Source organism: Pseudorca crassidens, chromosome 15 (genome assembly GCF_039906515.1).
Source record: "Pseudorca crassidens isolate mPseCra1 chromosome 15, mPseCra1.hap1, whole genome shotgun sequence".
Taxonomy (NCBI): domain Eukaryota; kingdom Metazoa; phylum Chordata; class Mammalia; order Artiodactyla; family Delphinidae; genus Pseudorca; species Pseudorca crassidens.
The window spans coordinates 36,986,712-37,007,275 of NC_090310.1; the positions used below are offsets into that span (position 1 = coordinate 36,986,712).

General features: G+C 58.5%; 2 protein-coding genes across 3 annotated transcripts; both read right to left on the reverse strand.

Annotated features, from left to right (window-relative positions):
• Positions 1–7,328: 7,328 nt before the first annotated feature.
• On the reverse strand, positions 7,329–14,468 carry AMDHD2 (amidohydrolase domain containing 2). Of its 2 annotated transcripts, XM_067706950.1 has the most exons (12): positions 14,294–14,468; positions 14,071–14,207; positions 13,851–13,990; positions 10,235–10,289; positions 9,847–10,059; positions 9,675–9,763; positions 9,451–9,595; positions 9,269–9,376; positions 9,035–9,103; positions 8,722–8,848; positions 7,931–8,032; positions 7,329–7,555 (listed from the first exon to the last, which is right to left on the reverse strand). In XM_067706950.1, exons 1-12 carry the CDS (start codon positions 14,374–14,376, stop codon positions 7,537–7,539), a joined length of 1,287 nt encoding a protein of 428 aa, XP_067563051.1. In that variant the 5' UTR covers positions 14,377–14,468; the 3' UTR covers positions 7,329–7,536. The 2 variants fall into 2 exon arrangements, with proteins under 2 accessions (XP_067563051.1, XP_067563052.1); XM_067706951.1 differs by lacking the exon at positions 8,722–8,848 and having other exon boundaries at positions 14,294–14,461.
• Positions 14,469–14,618: 150 nt separating this feature from the next.
• Positions 14,619–20,301, reverse strand: ATP6V0C (ATPase H+ transporting V0 subunit c). The gene is made up of 3 exons (XM_067706973.1): positions 20,081–20,301; positions 15,531–15,714; positions 14,619–15,381 (listed from the first exon to the last, which is right to left on the reverse strand). The coding sequence occupies exons 1-3, from the start codon at positions 20,157–20,159 to the stop codon at positions 15,177–15,179; spliced, it is 468 nt and encodes a 155-aa protein (XP_067563074.1). The 5' UTR covers positions 20,160–20,301; the 3' UTR covers positions 14,619–15,176.
• Positions 20,302–20,564: the final 263 nt, after the last annotated feature.

Consider the following 20,564-nt stretch of genomic DNA (forward strand, 5'->3'; position numbering starts at 1 on the left):
ACAACCAAAATATTTATCAAGAGAGTGGTAAAGTAAATTAGGTACATTCCTCCTGAATTCTCTGCAGCTGCTGAAAAGCACAGGGCAAAGCTCTAACACAGAAAAAGAGTAAGGGCAGAGAAGCAAGTTGCAGAATATGAACTGGAGTCTTAGCCTTTTAAAAATTAGAGTCTATGACACCAAAGCATGGCCAATGGGGATCTTGAGTTATGCAAGGAAAAACAGGGAGGTGAACAAAGCTTGAGGAAAACGTCCGTGGTCGACACTAGAGCCTGCTGGAGAGCAGGTGGAGGGGATCACACACAGCTTCAGGGGAAGGGGTGAGGGGAGAGGGGGAGGCCATGGCCCTGAAGAAGTCTGCCGAGCAGGCAGCAGGGGCAGGGCAGGGAGGGACAGCTGAAAGAAGAACGAAGGACAATTCTCAGTCTTCACGGGGCCAAAAGGCAGCCAGCGTGCAAAGCCCAAGTCACGCCAGGCCGCTCCTCTCACCTTGCGAGAGGCAGGGTACCCCCTCCATGGGCTGGGTTTGGCTGCCCATCCCAGGACAGTGGGCAGCAAGGGAGATGGACTCACCTGGCCCAGCACAGTTCATTGGCACCCCAGCTGGAGAAAGGAGAGGGACGGTCCATGGCTCTGATCTGTCCCTTCCCTACCCAGAGCCTCTATCTCTGGCTGGCTTGAGAGTGACCTCAGGCCAGGAGTGCAAGGGCTTGGCCTGATGTTGTGAGGTCATGTTCTGCCCAGGGAGGGGCAGGAGGATGACTGTAACCATCCTGGGAGGGGGCTGGAAGGCTGCTTTAAGCACATGGCCCATGTGTGTGGAGCACTTGTTGTAAATCAGGCCCTGTGCTTGCAGTTGGCCTGTGCTGTTTCCTATGTTTCACTCACTTCTGTAACCCTCGTGGCACAAGGGAGGAAACGGGTTCAGAGGCTACAGAACCTGCCTAACATCACACAGCTAGTGTTAATTATCTAGTACTGTGCAACAAATGATCTTAAAACTTAGAGGCATAAATCAGCACACATTGATGATCTCATGGTTCCTGTGAATAAGGAATATGGGAGCAGTTTGGCTAGATGGTCCTGTCTCAGGGTCTCTCATGAGGTTGTGGGCAAGTTGTCAGCTCAGGCTGTCACTGAAAGGCTCGACTGAGGCTGGAGGATCCACTTCCAAGATGGCCCATTCACCCAGCTGCTGCTGGAAGCCTCAGTTCCTCATCATGGGGTCTCCTCCACAGGGCTGTCTGTCTTCATGCCACAGCAGCTGGCTTTCCCCAGAGTGAATGAGTCTAGAGAACACCCAAGATTGAAGCTGCAGTGACTTTTATAACCTAATCTTGGAAGCGATATAGCATCACTTCTGACACGGTCTGTGGGTCACAGGGTACCCCTGGTACCATGTGGGAGGAACTGCAGGAGAGTGTGAGTTCCAGGAGGTGGGATCGCTGGGGGCCATCTTCAAGGCTGGCCACCACAGCTGGTCAAGGGCAGAGCCAGGACTCCAATCCCGCTAGGATGCAGGGAGAGACAAGGTGAGAGAAGCAGGCCAGGCCCACACCCCCGGAGGTTTAGTGAGCCCGGGAAGAAAGCACTCTACCTGGAAAAGGGGAGGCAGGGAGACCAGTTAGGACACATCCAGTTAGGGAGAGACATGGGGACTCTCAAAAGATAATGGGGGGGACTTCCCTGGTGGCGCAGTGGTTAAGAATCCGCCTGCCAATGAAGGAGACATGGGTTCGATCCCTGGTCCAGGAAGATCCCCCATGCTGCGGAGCAACCAAGCCCGTGTGCCATAACTACTGAGCATGAGTGCTGCAACTACTGAAGCCCACGCACCTAGAGCCCATGCTCCACAACAAGAAGCCACCACAATGAGAAGCCTGCGCACCGCAAGGAAGAGTAGCCCCTGCTCGCTGCAACTAGAGAAAGCCCGTGTGCAGCAACGAAGACCCAACGCAACCAAAAAAAAAAAGATATTTGGCGTGGTCTCTGCCTCTGCCTACTAAGTCCCTGGTCACCATGGCTGAGGTTTGCTCGTGGCTGCCGGTGGATGGAAGAAAGATGCCAAATTCAGCCAACGATTTCCAAGCCACCTGGGTAAATATCCTCCCATGTGAATCATGCTATGTGAGGAAAAAACCTAGACTGAAAGTCTGGAAATGGAAAGTTGCATGAGGTCTCAGGCAAGTAAGTTTCTCTCTCTGAAACTCAGCTTCCCCAACTTTAAAATGGGCTGACTCCCCATACTGGTCAAAATTCCAAAGACTGAAAACATCCAGTGTCGATAAGCATGTAGGGCAACTAGCACCTTCATACACTGATAGTTGTAATGTAGTATCCCCTTTAGACCCAGGCAGTGGGGAGCCCTGGCCTAGGCCCTTCTCTCTAGAAGGTATGGTGGGGAGAATAACAGAATAACAGCACCTCCAAAGATGTCCACATCCTAATCCCCCAACCTGTGAATATGTTATCTTATATGGAAAGGGGGAATTAAGGTTGCTAGGGAGCTGACCTTAAAATCAGGAGATTAGGGACTTCGCTGGTGGTCCAGTGGTTAAGAATCCGCCTTCCAATGCAGGGAACGTGGGTTCAATCCCTGGTCGGGGAACTGGGATCCCACATGCTGCAGGGCAACTAAGCCCACGTGCTGCAACGAAGAGCCTGCCGCAACAAAGAGTGTGCGTGCCGCAACTAAGATGCGACACAGCCAAAAAATAAAATAAATAAATTTTAAAAATCAGGGGATCATCCAGGTAGGGCCAATATAATCACAAGTGTCCTTTAAAGATGGAAGAGACAGAAAGAGTCATGATCAGAGTGATGTAATGTGAGAAACTGGACTGCCATTGCTGGCTTTGCCAATGGAAGGGGGTCATGAGCCAAGGAATGCCAGTAGCATGTACCAGCTGGAAAAGGTAAGAAAACAGATTCTCCCCTAGAGCTGCCACAACCTTGATGTTAGACCATTGAGGTTTATTTTTGACTCTGACCTTCAGAATTGTAAAATAATTTATGTCTTTTTAAACCACTAAATTTGTGGTAATTTGTTCCAGCAGCACTAAGAAACTAATACAGAAGACCCTTCTGTGGCCACAGGATGGAGGAGGAACCCACAGGGCCCAAAGGAGTGCCCAGGCAGGGCCCCCTTCAGCCTTTTACATACACTTGAGCATCAGAATCCGCAGAGTTCCCTGTGCATCACTCCAGGGTCCATCCTCCCCAGGGCAGCTGGGGTGGGTGGGGAGGAACCCAGCTGGTCCATGGTGGGATCTGGTTATTAGGTCAAGGAACATCCATTTTAGAGAACACTGGGTACCTTGTTAAAACAGTGAGACAGATCCACGCATCCCCACCTGGGAAGCTCTCCACTTCACGTTGTTCAATTAAAAAAAATAGTGAATGTTAGAGCAGTATTAAAAGTGTATAGGACTTCCCTGGCGGCCCAGTGGTTAAGACTCTGCGCTTCCACTGCAGAGGGCGTCGATTTGATCCCTGATCAGAGAACTAAGATCCCACAATCCACACAGCGGGCCAAAACAAAAACAAAACAGTGCAATCCCAGGTTGTAAAACAAAGACATAAATGTGGAAACAAGTCCAGGGTCACGTTGTAAAGAACCACACCAAGCTGTTAACGGTGGGGGAGTGGGGCAGAGGGGCGTGGAAAAGAGGGTTGTGGTGCAGGGGGTTCTACAGGCAGGCGATGGAACGGAGAGGGAACAGGCGCAAAGAGGCGGGGCCGGGCGGGTCTGGGCGCTGGGCCGCCCTTAAACTGGGTCAGAGGGCTCCGCGCACCCCTATCGCTCGGGGGAGGCGCGGCTCTCCGCAGGGCGGCCCAGATTGGCCAGAGCCAGAAGCCCGCCCACAGGAAGGAGCCCCGCACAGGGCGAGCGAGTCAGCGGGTGCCGCACCCCTTCCCGGACCTGCAGGTCCTCTTAGCCCGGGCGCGCAGCGTAGCGGGTTGGACCAGGTTCATTGTGGACGACCCGCCCCTCAGGCACAGCCCGGTTCGGCGTGGCCCGTAAGTCGGTCCCCAACCCCCAAACGGACTTCTCCGGCCGGGACCACCCGGAACCCCTGCACGAATCCGCGTGCGACCCCGAGCGCATTAATGGCCCACCACGGTGCCTGGTGAGCTCGGGGCCTAGGAGGCCCGTCATCCCGATGACAAGCCCGAGGCTTCGGGAGGGACCCCTCAGCGATGAGACTCCAACTCGAACCGCAGGCGCTCGGCACAGTCCAGAAGCGTCCAGTGGAAGCCTCGCAGCACCCAGGCTCGGCAGCCAGGTGTCCCCCGCCCCCACCCAGGGGAGTCGCGACGCGGCGGCTGCGTGGGCTGAGCACCTCCCTGCAGAGCCTCTCTTACCAACGCTGGGCCCTTGAGTCCTCCCACCCACACCCAAACAAGCCACGAAAGAGAAGCTGGGAGCCCCCAGGTCACCTCCCCGGATCCCACTCCAGCTTCTCCAAATAGTGAAAGTCGCCCGCACCCACCAGTGACTCAGGCACACACCTGGTGTCACCTCCCCCGCCCCCCCAGTCCACACCCACACCAGAGCAAGCCTGTCCCCATACTTTGTCTCTGGCCCCACTGCCACCCGACAGCCAGTCCCTCAGGGTCTCCTTGTTACCCCCACACCCCCAGCAACCAGAAGGAGCACTTAAAATGCCAGGGCATCCTTGTGTTTAAAGCCCAGCAGCGTCGGGCTTCCCTGGTGGCGCAGTGGTTGAGAGTCCGCCTGCTGATGGACATGGGTTCGTGCCCCCGGGAAGATCCCACATGCCATGGAGCGGCTGGGCCCGTGAGCCATGGTCGCTGGGCCTGCGCGTCCGGAGCCTGTCCTCTGCAACGGGAGAGGCCACAACAGTGAGAGACCCGTGTACTGCAAAAAAATAAAAAAATAAAACCCAGCAGACTCAAAACTCAAAACCAAAGCGAGCGAGGTGGGTGCAGAGCTGGGGGAGGTGGGGTGGGAGTGGGAGTGTCCTTGGTGCAGTTCCCCTTTGGGGAGATCTGGAGATGATAATGGGGATGTGAATGTACTTAATGCCACTGATCTTTGCACTTAAAAATGGTTAAAATGGTGAATGTTACATATATTTGACAAAACAAACTCACTCCAGTGGCTGCCCCCACACCCCAAATAAAATCCAAACTCCCAGGCCAACTGCAAGGCCCAGCTCCCCACGCTGTGGTTCCACTAAAGCCCCCAGGTCACCTCCTCCTCCAGCCCTAGCATCCATCTGTGTTCCATCAACACACTAAGCCTGTGCACTGGGCCTTTGTGGGGCAGTTCCCTTCGCTTCCAGCCCAGCATTCACTCCCACTCTCCCTGGTGTCACTCTTGCTGACCACCATCTCAACTAGCCCCTCTGTGATTCTCCACCCAGAGAGGCAGCATGGTAGCAGGGTTAACAGAGGCCCGGCAGCTGGGCAGGCCAGGCCACGTCCCCACCCCAGTGCTCACCAGCTCTGGGACTTGGTGCCCCCGTTTCCCCAGCTGAGAAATAAGGATGACAAACAGGAACCCCTTTGGAATGTGGACAGAAGGAAGGAGTACTAGTACATGCTAGAGCACTAGGAGGCCTGGCACTGGTGGGTACTGTAAAAGCTCCTCCCTATTGGGCTCCTGCAGGTGGCCCCCACCCCAGGCCATCCCTCAGGCCTGCATCACATGGTTGTTCTTCCCAGCCTATTCACCATCAAACACAGCTGGGACCTGCAACCGTTTTTGTCACCTTGGGCCTGGAGACACTTCCTTTAGTGGCTCTGAGGCAGAGGCAGGAGGGGCAGTGGCCCGGCCACGTACAATGGTGCCCCATGACCTCCTGCACCAAGGGCTGCTCCTGTGTGAAAGGGGGAGAGGGGTGCCTACCCCAGGACCCAAATGGGCGGAAGTCAAGACAACAACCCCAGACCTGGGGCTCACCAACGCCTGTGTCGTGGCTGTCCTCAGAGCCAGCAAGGCCCCCTACAGCCCACCCGCCTTGCCTCAAAGCTGTCCTACTGGGCTTCCCTGGTGGCGCAGTGGTTAAGAATCTGCCTGCCAATGCAGGGGACACGGGTTCGAGCCCTAGTCCAGGAAGATCCCACATGCTGTGGAGCAACTAAGCCCGTGCGCCACAACTACTGAGCCTGCACTCTAGACCCCGAGAGCCACAACTACTGAGCCTGTGTGCCTAGAGCCCGTGCTCCACAACAGAAGCCACCGCAGTGAGAAGCCCACGCACCACAAAGAAGAGTAACCCCCACTTGCCGCAACTAGAGAAAAGCCTGCATGCAGGAACAAAGACCCAGTGCAGCCAAAAATAAAATAAGTAAAATTAATTAAAATGCAGAGATTAAAAAAAAAAAGCTGTCCTACCCAGGGACCCCAAGAGCCTGTGCTCCCAATGTGGGGGGACTGTTGCCAAGGCTGAGGACACCGGAGGCTGCAGGATGACACTAATGGACAAACACAGTGGCAGGGTGCAGGATACACACCGAGGACTCCCAAGCTGCCTACCAGCACCAGGCAGGGTCACCCACAGCTGTGTAAACACCAGGGCACAAGCGGATCATTTTACCCACTCAGGAGCTGGGTCAGGAAGTAGAGCTGTTCAGAAAAGAAGCCAAAAGAAATGGAGCCTCAATTATCCTGAGGGCTCAAGGCAGTAGAAACTCTGGTTGGGCAAGTTGACTGGGGTCAGCCCAGGGGCCCCAAGGCCAGTGCAGATTCCTCTTGAAGGTTGGAGAGGAGTGCCCGGTGCCGTGTCCAGGTCCAGCGCTGTGGCCTTGGGCCTCCACTTGGCCCACCCAACTCAGGGGTACAGAGAACTACCCACAGGACACCCGCACACACCAGCCTCCCAAACCCTTTGCAGTGCCCACCCGAGGCCCCTCCTGTCTTCGGCTCCATCCAGCCTGTTCCCTAACTTGTCTCCATGACCATTGATCCATTCTTTCCTGTTAAACATTCCAAGGTGCACCTACCCTTTAGCTCAGCCCCATAGGCAAACTGCTGAAGCTGAACAATCACTCCCCAAGCCCCTTCCTGCCGGATTTCCAGCCTGTAGTCCATGGCTTCCCCCTCCTGCCCTCTGTTCATTTTCAGCTAGCTCATCTGCCTGTGGGTCTGCAGGCCTCAGACACATCTGTCTAACAGAGAGGGGACCTGCTGCCCCCACTGAGCCCCATAAACCCCACAGGCAGGGTGAAGCTGGAATCCGGCCACTCCCAACCCTGAGCCACAAACACCAGCCCCAACCACCACCACCAACAGCCACCAAGGTGAGGACAGAAACAGCAAAAGCCCCACTTTGAAGCAAAAAACTCAGAGACCAGGCGAGTCCCGACGGGGCACATGTTTATCCAAGCCAGCCGCCTCCGGGCCGAGGCCCCCACCACTCTCTGGAGACCAGTTCCTCGATGGCCCAGCCGACAGTGTCCAGCTGGGGTTGGGCATCCCCTCCAGCGGCGGTCCTCAGTCACTGCCTGGCTTCTTCCGCCTGCCACACCAGCTCGCCCGAGATGTAGGTGGCCCGGACGTGGAGAGAGTCATCGAGCACCACAAAGTCTGAGTCAGAGGTGGGTGGTGAGAAGCAGGCAGGGGCAGGGCTGCCACCGTCCCCACCCCAAGGCCCGGGTGCAGGAAACCAAGGCCCGGCACACGACTTGTGCAGGACATCCCAGCCCATCACAGACTGAGGCCCCAGAAGCAAGACTCCGGGCAGCAGAGAACAGCCAACAATGTTCCCGCAGACCCTTGCCTGGCCCATCTCAGATGCCAGAAGGCCTAGCCTACCGGATGGGAAAGGGGGGCCGGACCGAGGCCACTGGCCAGGCAAAGCCACCTAGGTGAGGGGAAGAGCCCACCTCCTGCCCACCTGCCTCCCTGGCTCTGTCCCAGGCCTCCCAGGAACTCCCAGGCCGCCCCTCATTGGGCGCTGACCTGCATCGGCCCCAAAGTCCAGGGTCCCCTTGTGCTTCTCCAGGCCCAGCAGCTGTGCAGGGTGCAGGGACGCAGCCTCCAGGGCAGACTCCACGCTGCAGCCTGCTCAGGGAGCACAAATGGGTGACTACCCCCAACCTCTGGTTGGCTCTGCCATTTGACTTCAGGGCAGGCAGGGCCGGGGGTGGGGGTGCAGCGGCAGAGCACCGAGTCCTGGGTGGCCTCATGATGCCTGGGGTCCTCCTTTCTGGAGGGGTGCTTTCCTTGGAAGCCAAGGGGAGGGGCCTGCAGACATTTGGGTCTAGAGCATTTTGTCAGTGAGGTCCCTGCAGGGCTGGGATGGGTGAGTGGCAGGAAGAGGGTACCCAGCAGGGTTCCCTCCCCAGCCCCAGAGCTCCAAATCCTAAGGTCACACCCCAAGACTCCGCAGCAGGGTGATGAGGCCCTCCCCTCCCCCCAACCTGAGGATACTGCTGGGTACCCCAATTCTCTCCATCCCCTGCTTCACCCCCCAAGCCAGGCCAACAGCTGTCTGTGCCTCCCAATTCGTCTCCCTGCGGCTCCAAACAGCACCTTGGACCTCGGTGCCCCCCACCCCCGGCCCCCTGCATGACATCCCAGCCCCAAGGCACTGCCAAGAGCCCCACAGGGCCTGGCCCACCACAGCCTCTGCCAGACACACCCTCCTCACCTCCCCAAAAACATGCCAACCCCATTGAGAGGCCCCCGAGCAGCCCAACCCTGGAGCCTGGAGTGCTGCCCCCACCCCACTGCCCTCCACAGCTCTGCACCTGCCAATCCTGCAGTTCCACAGGCCCCAGGCCAAGGCCCTGCCCTCGGGTGCCGTGGCTTCAGTGCCTGTCACTGTGGGTTCCAGCCATCCGCTTGCTCGCAGCCCTCTCCCTCTGCCATGAGCTCCTGCAGGCGGGACCTTGGCCACATTCCTAGTGCCCATCCCCTGGGGACCCCACCAGACACAGACAGGCCCTGGTGGTCCCCACTCTTCCCTCCAGCTACTCCCAGATGTAGCCTCTGCCCCAGCACACACACACACACACACACACGCACACACACACGCGGCACACGCACCCCAGCCTCACTAACCTGTGGCCTGCAGGAAATGCCGGACGCAGGTATCCATTGGGGCTATGCTGCCACTCAGTGTGTTGGTGCCTTGAGAGCAGAAAGGGCAGGTTCTGGGGAGGCCAAGGGCACCAGGCACACTGGGCCACCCGAGGGCCCAATGGGTCGGCAGGGGACACCCAGGTTCTTATATCCCACCAGAGGGGCTGAGAGGCTATCCTCACTCCGGCAGTCTTCGGGACAGGGGTCACTCACCTGCCACATAGGCTGTCAGGCCATCCACCTCCACCTCCTGCTGCCCCAGCGTGTGACGGCCATTGCCCAAGCCCAGGGCAGGGACAGCATCAGTGACCAGCACCAGCCCTGCAAGGGGAAGGGGCCTCAGGAGCTGCCCAGCCTGGTCTTCCTACTGGCTCCCACCCTGTATGGCCGCTCACCCTCGGGGTGGGCCCGGTGGGCGATGCGCAGGGCGGCAGGGTTGGTGTGTATGCCGTCAGCAATCATCCCGTAGAAGATGTGGCGGCCCAGGGGCAGCCGATCACTGGTCAGGAGCCCCACGATGCCTGGGTCACGGTGGTGGAACTGGGCAGGGGCAGGCGGGGGGCGCTGAGCAACAGCAGGACCCCTGCACCCTCCCGCCAGGAGCTGGGGTGGCACTCACAGGCAGCATGGCGTTGAAGAGGTGGGTGATGAAGGTGGCCCCGCTCTGCACGGCTTCCTCCGCAGTGCCCAGGTCAGCTACTGAGTGCCCTGCGGCGACCCAGACTCAGACTCGGCACCCAGCCCAGGACCCCGGATGGGCTGGCCCCCAAGGTGATGAGACACCCCCTTACCTAGGGACACACAGATGCCAAGGGCCGTCAATGCCCGGATCACCTCGTGGCTGCGGCCCAACTCGGGGGCCAGTGTCACAATGCGGACGTTGTCCAGGCCCCCATAGGTGGCCAGCAAGTCTTGGAAAGCGTTGGCCTCAAAGGAACGCAGGTGGGCCTCGGGGTGTGCACCCCGCTTCTCGTGGCTGATGAATGGGCCCTCCAGGTGCACCCCTGGGGGGAGGGGAGGGGATGATTCCAGCAGGCCCCCTGCCCTGCAGCCCCCACCCTGGCCCCTCTTGCCTGCCCGCCCTCCCTCCCCAGTTGGGCATCTGGAAGGCAAGGGGCTGCCAACAGGTCCCCAAGGAGCCTCCCAGGGTAGGGGTGGGGAGAGGGGTCAGCCACTCACCGAGGACCCCTGCCCCATGGGGACCACCACTCTTCACGGGGATCTGAGGAAGGACCTGGGGGGAACCAGCTGTTAAAGCCCTGCCCCCCATGGCCCAGCACCCAGAGGTCACAGCCCAGTCAAGGTCAGAGGTCAGAGTTCAGAGCCCAGCCCCTGCTGGCCTTCCCTCAGGTGTTAGAAGATGGTCGAAGGCCCCAACCACGGGAAAGCACAGCACATCAAGAAATGACAGGTGGGCTTCCCTGGTGGTGCAGTGGTTGAGAGTCCGCCTGCCGATGCAGGGAACACGGGTTCGTGTCCCGGTCCGGGAAGATCCCACATGCTGCCGAGCGGCTGGGCCCCTGAGCCATGGCCGCTGAGCCTGCGCGTCTGGAGCCTGTGCTCAGTAACTGGAGAGGCCGCAAAAGTGAGAGGCCCGCGTACCGCAAAAAAAAAAAAAAAAAGAAAGAAATGACAGGTGCCCAGGGATGCAAACCTGCCCTGCCTGAGAGGACCTAGAGGCGGGGAGACAGCTCCCAAGCAGGGGGCAGGCACATGGCACAAAGGCCCTCAAGGGCCCCGTCAGACAGAAGCTAGGACGCAGCGGGCTGCGCACCAAAGGGTCTGGACCTAGACAGGATGACCAGCCTGGCCTCGCTGAGCTGCAGGCCCAGGAAGCAGGGCTGGCGCAGGAGGAGGGCACGCAGTCCAGGCAGAGCAAGAGGCAAAAGCAGGGCTTGGTGGCCAGAGAGCTCAGGCACCGATAGCGCAGCCACACTGTGCCCGGATCTGGACACCAGGGGCAAAGTCACTTGTGTGACTCTCTGGGGAGATTGGGGGGCTGGAGGGCAGGAGATGGGCCTGAAAGGGCTAACAGAAAGCTAACTCTTATCTTTCCTGGTGGAAAGCAACACTTACGCTGCCCTAAACCAAAAAGTTGAGCAGGAGTACTAGCACATTTTCTAGAGATACGGGGGCAAATTCCAAGGGTCAGCTGAGTTGAAAGTGATTACCTCTAGGTGGGAACTGGTGGGAACAAAGGGCTGCTGTTTTTCCTAACAAGCCGTGTGATACACGTAAGTTCACTAAAGGGTTAAAAAATTAAAATTAGGGCTTCCCTGGTGGCGCAGTGGTTGAGAATCTGCCTGCTAATGCAGGGGACACGGGTTCGAGCCCTGGTCTGGGAAGATCCCACATGCTGCGGAGCAACTGGGCCCGTGAGCCACAACTACTGAGCCTGCGCGTCCAGAGCCTGTGCTCCACAACAAGAGAGGCCACGACAGTGAGAGGCCCGCGCACCGCGATGAAGAGGGGCCCCCGCTTGCCACAACTAGAGAAAGCCCTCGCACAGAAACGAAGACGCAACACAGCCAAAAAAAAAAAAAAAAATTAAAATTAAAAAAAGAAATAATGGCTGCGTTTTTCTAGAACAGAGTTTTAAAAGGGAATGCTAGAAAGCACTGAGTAGACAGAACAGTCTGGAGATGAAGGGAATGAGGCACGTTCAAGGCAGGAAAGCAGTGGAAAAGGTGAAAGTGTAGAGGGCGTTTGGGGCCTGAGGAAAGGGCCTGGCTGCCACCCTGAGGAGGTGCCTGATGTTGACTCAGCAGACAATGGACCTGAAGCAGAGAACAACGCGCTCAGACCCTCCTCCTGGAAGGGTAGGAAAGGGCAAGACTGGAGGAGGAGACCCCAGAAAAAGAGCAGGTGGTCTCAGTGGACCTGAAGAACTTCTGACAAAGTAGCAATCTGTTTCCGCCCACTGTGAAACGTCCCTGGAGGGAGATGGGGCAGAACGAAGGGAGGGGCGTGTGTGGGGACATCCAAGTGAACAGTTCTCTGGTTTCTAACGTGATACTGGTATCAAAGTTTTCATATTCAAAGCCCTCCACGATTTCCACCATAAATCAGTTTACTCTATGCCTCCCAAGGCTTTCATCCTGTAAGCATTTATGAAGGGTGACAGGAAGAAAACGTAAGACAGAAGCCCTACTGGCCCAAAACTCCTTCCCCTATGGAAGAAGCCCCACAGTTCATATCATGATGCTCGAAGGTGCTGCTTGAAATCAAGGGCAGCGGGTGACAGCACGGCATGGGCAGCGCGCAGCAGAGGAGCTACACAGGACGGAGAGAGAGAGGCAGAGGCCTTCCACGCGGAGAGCCTGGGGGCAGAAGAGGGAGCTGCCTCAAATGGCTGAAATGCAGGTGGGGAAGGAATGCTCAGGAGGGTTGGTCAACCCTGCAGGAGGTTGGGGGAAACATGAGTGTTGTGCGGAGCCTGACACCTAGGAAACGCCACTCTGGCAGGACCCAGGGCTGGGAGAGCAGTTGGGAGACTGGGTTAGGAGTCACTAAGCCTCACTGTTGGGGACCAGGAGAGGGGAGGAGAAAGAAGGGGGGGCAAGAGGGTAGGCATGTTCCTGGATCCTGGGCAGGGAAATTACAGCCTGATGACTGAAAGAGAAAACACAGAACGAGGGGCCAGTTTGCAGCAGGAAAATGAGATTGGTTTTTGACACCTGACTCTGTCGTGGGAGACTCGGGGAAATTTCCGGAAAGATGTCCATAGCTGACATTTACCAAGGGCATACTATGAACCAAGCATAGTGCTGAGCGCCCAATCCTAAGAGATGCATTCCGTTATTATTCTTACTTAAGGCTTGAAAAAACTGAGGTTCAGAAACAAATAACGTTGTCCCGAGTCTCCGAGACGATACACGAAGTCAGGGGGCCAGGACCGAACCCGGGTCCACAGCCAACCTCCCCCAGCTCCAGGCTCTGAGTCTGCGTGCACACACCCAGGAGGGGACCCCACAGCAGGCAACACAATCCAGGATCCTGGGATGGATCCTGGTCTGGAGAAAAACTACAAAACTAGAACATAAAAGGTAGATTAAAAGGAAACCGTGTTAATTCCCAAAACTCAAGGACTCCATGGTACTCGAATAAAGGAATACCCATGCTTTTAAGAAAAGGGTAAATACTAAGGAGCAAACACGTATGTTGTGTGCCAGCTACAATTCAGAAATTCAGAGAAACAGAACAATATACAAACAGAGAAAACAAGATCGAATAACATAACGTGGCAAAGAGCAAAACCGGAGAACCTGCGTACAAAGTAAAACTTAAAAGAAAAATGGACTGTGGACAACTGAATCCCAAGACTTGCAGATGAGAAAGAAGTGTGGTGGTGCATGCGGGACCAGCAGAGGAAGCCTGGGGCAGGCGATGGAGCTTCTTCTTGGAGAGCTGTCCACTGGCACCGCATACCACAGATCGGTGGTGGGGCATGATCAACTAAGGATGTGGCAATCACAGAGTCCCCAGCAGCCATAGTCAAGGAGGTGCCTGGAGGCGGCCAGACTGCAGGGTGGGGAGGGCGTATGGCAGGTGGCTGAGGCAGCGAATGCGGAAGCCCATGGGGACAGTCAGACCTGCAGTGGCACACCAGGCGGAGGAACACCTGGATGAGAAAGCCCAGGGGAGGGGACCCCCAAGCCCAGGTGGAGGGAGGCCGCAGGTGAGGCCAGATTCAAGGGCCAAGGGGTGTTCGTGAGGGAAAGAGATCAGATTTGAAAATTAAGAGGCTGGGTGTTCCTGGGGCCTCCTTCACTGGAGGACGGGAGCCTGACCTCACCTTGCAATAAACCTCCGGTGGCGAGGTGACCAACGTGGGACAGAAGGAGGTGACTCCGTGCGGCAGGATCCTCCGGGCCACCAGGGCGACTCCCGAACCCACGTCCTCTGTGGCCTGAGAGAAGTCAACGCCAAACCCACCTGCGGTACAGACAAGAGGGGATCACACGGTGCTCAGAGCTCCTCTTCTGGGTCCCCGCCCCGCGGGCTCCGGACCACACCGTTGATCTGCACGTCGATGAAGCCGGGCGCTAGGATGCAGCCCCCGCAGTCCCTCTGCTCGTCAGCCACGCGCCGCTCCTCAAAGAACAGCTTCTCCGGGTCCAGAATGCGGCCCCCGCGCACCCACAGATCCTCCCTGCGCACAGAGCGGGGCGGAGGTTCGCATCACCGGCCCCGGAGCCCACCAGGGCAGCCCCGGCCCCGGCCCCGGCCCGCGCCCACCTGAGCAGCGCCCGGCCCCGCAGGATGCGACAGTTGGTGAACTGGATCACCGGGGCCCGCGCCGCGCCCTGCCCGCCGCGCATCCTGAGCCCAACCAAGCGGCAGGCGCCGGATTCCGCGCCGAGTTCCGGCCTAGAGCTTGGCCGGGCGCACGTGACCCTCAGCTGAGGCGTGCCCACGTGATTCGGGCACCCACGTGACCAGCGCAGTACACAATGACGCGGTGACGTCTTCCCGGGTGGCCCGGCCCTCGGCCCTCGGCCCCTCCCTCCCGGCCCTGCCACCCGCGAGCCCCGGGACCCAACAAGCGACCCACACCCAGGCATCCAGTCACATCCGAGAACTTTATTGGACACGGTTCGGCGCCAGGGCCCAGTGGGCCCAACACACTGCGCCACGGCCCTGGCAGCCAGGGCTGCAGGAGGTGGTTCCATCCAACGCGTCTCAGGGCAAACGGTAACCGGTAACCGCACAACGCAACAGTCTACCTAAGATTACTATAGAGTTGGGAGACAGAGGGCTGCTCCATAGACGTATGAACAGGTCAAATCTTTATAAATAAACATCCAGTGAAGAGAAAATGACAACTCTAATTCATCCTTATACACAGAGCACTCTAGGGCAGATGGGTGGGGGGCGGCCAGAGGCCTGCATCCTCACTGGTCAGGGGCCTGGACCGGGAGTGGTGGGCCCAGATGTCCACGGCACGGGGCGGGCAGGGGCAAGGCTGGGGGCAACAGACAATGGGCACTAGGACACTGCGCATTTACAAGACCAACTACTGGCAGGCAGCTGCCCCGTGCGTGTGTGTCAGGCTGTTCGTTCTGGAATGAGGAGGGGGTGGTCTTTACATCATATTCTGTGGCTGGTGGGCCCGGAGGGGCTACTTTGTGGAGAGGATGAGGGCGACGATGAGACCGTAGAGGCCGAGCACCTCGGCGAAGATGAGGATCAGGATCATGCCCACGAATAGCCGGGGCTGCTGGGCAGTGCCCCGCACGCCAGCGTCCCCCACGATGCCGATGGCAAAGCCAGCTGCCAGCCCACTCAGGCCCACGCTCAGGCCAGCGCCCAGTTGAAGGAAACTCCTGGGGGAGAGAGTACACAGGATGGATGTTAGCCAACAGCCAGGGAAGGCATTAGGCATGGGTCACCAGCCATCCACCCAAGACCCCTCCTGGCTCCGCACAGTGGCTTTACCCCAGGCAGGGTGTAGGGAGAGCAACCCAGGCCTCACCTGTAGAGACTGATGCCATCATTCAGGGAGTTGGCAATGAGGACTGCCACCACCAGGCCATAGATTGCGATGATACCGGCCATGACCACCGGGATGATGGACTTCATGATCAGCTCCGGCCGCATGACAGACATGGCTGCGATGCCGGTGCCACTCTTGGCTGTGCCATACGCAGCACCCAGGGCTGAGGGGGAGAAGATGAGGTGAGCCCAGAGCACCTGTGGCCAGAACCCTGGGGGCAGCTTTTGGCATACTTGAAGGCCAACGCAAGTTATCACCCGCAAGGGGCAAGATGAAAGTGGCACTCAGCCAGGAGCAGGTGGCTTTCAGAGGAACAGCCATAGCTGGGCACTCAAGGAACCCACGGTATGGGTTCCTCCACCAGATACCCTCATGGCTGTCTGGCCCATATGGGCTCCTGCTTTCCTGTGAAATCCCAACCCAGGCTCAACAGCACTCCCCATGCCTGCTACATAGATCCCATGCTTCCATGGAGCCTCAGACCTAAAAGGGGGAGCTGTGACAGGCTGCCCTGTCACGTGGGGAAACAGGCAGCTGGGCACAGAAGCCTTGCAGATTCTGGGCACCTTTTGTCCCACCAGGCACTTTCCCACGTCAGGAAAGGCCTGGAAAAGCACGAGCTATGTCAACAGCCCAGATGTTGAGCCTGGGTCAGCCCACAAGCCCTGGGACTAAGTGCAGAGACAACACGCTGGAAGAGCCACTGCAGTGCAGGGTCAGGGGAAGCTGGCCTGGCAATTCTTGTCCTCTCAGGCCAGAGGTTCGCCCACTCCCCACCCTGCCCACCACACTTCCCACAACTCCCAGCCCAGGGACACGCTGCAGCAAGGGCTAGTGTGTCTGTCAACAGGCTGAATGCTCTGCCAGAAAAGGCAGCTCTCGGCACCCTCAGCCACAGAGCAGGCCAGGACCCTTGAGTTCAGGGAGAATCCTCTCTGAACAACCAGAGAAAGGGCAAGTCAAAGAGAGGACAGGGTACAGGAAAGACAGTGGGCTGTGAAGCCATCACCCAGGCCAACCCCAAGGCCCCTGCAGACCTGTGAGAAGCCTAGCTTGTGTTGAGGCCTCTGGTAACTGGGGTGGGGGGGAGGCTCTAGGCACTGCAGGACTCCTGTCTCCCCTGCCACTATCTCTCCTCCCTCTTCCCAGGGTGGGCTGCCTTCCTGAAAGCCCCCCTTCTCCTGGCCTGTCTTCCAAGCCTAGGAAAAACGTTTGCAAGTACAACAGACAACCACAGGGCCCCAGGCAGCTGTTCTGACTCCAGTCGCCACCCTCGAGGCTCCCAATGTGCGGCTTGAGCAGATGCTGACATGGGTTAGAGGTGGAAGGGGCCAGGACAATCCCAGACATTCCTGTGCATCTTTGACTCACCTGTTTGGGCTGTCAAAAGATGACTAATCTGTGCTCACTGCAGAGCAGGGATGAGGTCAGAGGGGCTCTGCCTTCCCAGGGCTCTGAGCCTGGTGAAGAGATAGACGCAGCCCCTCCAAGCATGGTAACATGTTCCAGGAAGAGTGGGGAGGTCTGGGGAAAGGTTTCACAAGGGAGGTGACAACTGAGTGGAGGGCTGATAGTGAGTAGGTAGTCACAGAAAGGCGAGGCAAGAGGAAGAAGATTCCAGACCACACAGAGCAGAGATACCAGATAGGGAGCAGAGGGAGGGAGGCAGTGGTGGGGGCAGCAGGACCTTCACTGCTTCCCCTCCACACCCCCGACATCCAGCCTTCAGGTGCCAATATTCACCAAGCTGCTCCTGGAGCAACCGTGCATTTTTCAGCCTCCTACTACGGGCCCAGCACCACACCAGGCCAGCGCCAGGGCTCATTACTCAAGGACGAGGACACAGACTGATAGGTGGCACTGGGTGAGACCCCATTACAGGGAAGCCAGCGCCCCAGGCAGTGGGCCCTGCTGCAAGGCTGGAGCGGGTGAGAGTTGGCAAGTGAGCTGGGCCCTTCTCTGTAGAGTGCAGCATGGAGATCATGTGGCTGTGCTTCCCCTGGGGGTGGGGAAGCCACAAGAGGAACAAAGGGAAGAAACAAGGATGACCATCAAGAGGGAAAAGCAGCCTGACCCAGGCTGCTGGGCTGGGAAGACCCTGGATGCCAGCTCCAGAGTCCAAGCCTGAAGGTGCTCCAGATGGAGCAGGGAACAGAAAGAGGAATCAGGACACAGTTCCGTGAACATAGCGCCAAACACCAGTGGCTCACTGGTAGGGAGGAAGTCACAGAAGATATGGAAAAGGAGCAACTGATGGCTCCATGGAAGACATGATGAAGAAAAAATATACAAGACTTGGGTCGTAAGTTAAGAAAAAAAGGGAAGCTGGAATGGGTGATGGGGATTGGGAGAGGGAGTGGACCTCATTCAGTCGTAAGAAGCCCAGTCAGCCAAGTGCTAGGCAGGCCAGTGGCAATCTGGGCCAGGAGCTGCGGACAGAGCTTGCACTCACCCTAGCAGCAGCACCTGAGGCCTGAGAACTGTTCAGGAAGGCACAAGGAAGTAGACGAAGACAGGCCCTGGAGAAAGGTTCTAGAGAAAGAAATTAAGTCAGAGTCTGACCCAACTGACCAAGTAAGAAGCTAGCTACTGTAGGGCCACAGTAAGCCCCATGTAGGGAGGGGAGCAGGAGTGAAGCTGCATACGAGCCAACCAGAACGGGTGGCCCCAATTCCCAGGAGCCTGGGGCAAGCAAAATACCTCTGGACCAGTGATACCCTGTCTCAGTAACTTCCAAAGACCTGCTGGTCAGGCTCTATTCAAAAGTACCAAGTAAGTTCTAGAAGGACAGGAAGAGAGGCACCTGGTGATCAGAAGGAGGCCAGGAGCTGGATATGGAAAAAGGGTTCGGGTGTAAACTCTGCCAGATTTCAAGTTCCACATGAGCAGGGTTCTTGTTTTGTTCACCGATGTCCCCCAGTGCCTGGCACATAGTAGGAGCTCAATGGAGAATTACTGAATGGTCAATGACAGACAATCAACAACCCACAAGTGGCCAGGCCTGGCCCTGGAGGCATTCCGGAGGCAAAGAGCAGAAAACGGTGAGGGAAAAGAGGGTACAGCAGCCTGCTGGGAGGCACGGGAGAGCAGGCAGCTCTGGAAGATGTGGAAATAGTAGGCATCGCCTAGGACAAAAGGGGAAGTACAGGCCACTTCTCCCACCACAAATGATCCCTTACTCGCACATGACGGGAAGGGCAGGGCCCACTCAGCAGCTTGTGACCAGCAGGCAGGCCCGCCTGGGCAGAGGGAGGCCCCAAGCCCCCACCCCACTAGTGTTTATAGTCAGCAGAGAGTGTTTAGAGTTCAATCCCTCCACATACCTGCATAGGGAGCCTCTCCAGTCCACCACACAGGGTGGGGCAGGGCGAGTCATCAAAGCCCAAAACCAGACCTACCTCAGAAGGCCTAGACCAGACCAGGCCAGACCAGTCCACAAGGGCTGCAGCTGGGTCAGGACTCACCTCCCTGGGTCCCACATTCCTGGCCGGGCCCAAGTGCTATTCTCCCAGAAGGGCCCATTTTCATTGAATTTTACATCCCAGGACTGATAAGACCCAACTTCAAAACCAAGGTGCCATCAAAAACCTTGCAAGGCCCCTTCTCCATTCCTAGGGAAGCCCCTCCCAATTCCAGGCCTCAGGGAAAGGGAGAAAGGTCATTCATTCATTCAGGCCTGAACTGAAGACTTCCTTCTATGGAAAAAAAACCAATCCCCTCAACACTGAGGCTTCATGCTACCTCGCTCACCCCGACAAGCGTCTGCAAACGCAGTGCTGAGGGTGGCCTGTCTCCCAGACATCCATACTGCACCCTCGGCCTGTCTGACCCACCCCCACCCCCCAACTCCACTCCCACCTCTGGGTCCCTGCCGGCTCTCAAGACCAACCTCTCAACCCAGTTTTTCTAACCAACCCACACCGCCTACAGGGGTATTGGGAAACACCGACAAGTCCTAACCGGAAGCACCTGCCTAGGTGCAGACCCACCTGACCCCCGCCGACGGGCCAGGCCGCCACAAGGGCGAGGGCTGTGGACCACGGCGGGGAGCGCCAGGGCCGGATTCCCCACCTCCGCCGCCCACGGACAGGGTCGGCCCTGTGTCGGGGGATCTTTCCGAGGTGTGATGTCACACCTGCCCGCAGGATAGGGGGGGCGGGTGCGGAGCAGACGCAGGACCGCGAGCCCCCACCTCAGCCTCGCTCCCGCCTCTCCAGGGGCTAAGATGGCAGCGGCGCCGCCGCCCCACCCCCGCACCGACACGACCGGCTGGCCGCGGGCCAGCCGGGGACCCCCGGGAGACCCTGGGACCCACACCGGGACCTAGCCCGCATGCCCTGCCCTCCAGACACCCGACGGCCCCCTGCAGCCCTCAGGGCCCCGGCCCAGGCCTGCAGTCACGTGAGACCCGGGACCCCCAACAGCTCGAAATTACGTCAGAGTGACGTCACACGCCGAACCCCGGAGAGCAGCAGGCACGAGCCCCGCGCGCCCCCCGCCTCCCGGGTCCCTCCTGCCACGGCGCTCACCGCTGAAGACCATGGCGGCCGAGGCGCCCATGACCGCGAAAAAGGAAGCGTACTCGGGGCCGCTCTTGGCCTCGGACATGTCTGCGGTGAGGCGGGGGCGAGGTCGGGCCGGGCGCTGCGAGCACCGAGCTGTACGAAGCGAGCAATCAGGCGGCTGGGAAAGCGATCCCGGCCGTCAGCCGCTGCGCTCTAAATACCAGCACCGCAGAACAAAATGGCGGCCGTGGCCGCGTCACATGACCCGGGCCCCGCCCCTGCGGGCCATACCACTTAGCGCCGGTAGGGGGCGTCATGGCCCCGGGACGCCTCCTAGCGGCCCGCTGACTGCCCACGCACTGTGTTGTCGCCTTGCCGGCCTGGACCCCTGCGCCCCGCCCCACCTCGGCCTCCTCAGGTGCGCTGTCGGGCGCCGCCGGCCTCTCGAACCCCGCGGCGTTGGGCCCGTCCGGTCCCCGGGCCGGGGCGGGGCGGTGGCGCGCCATAT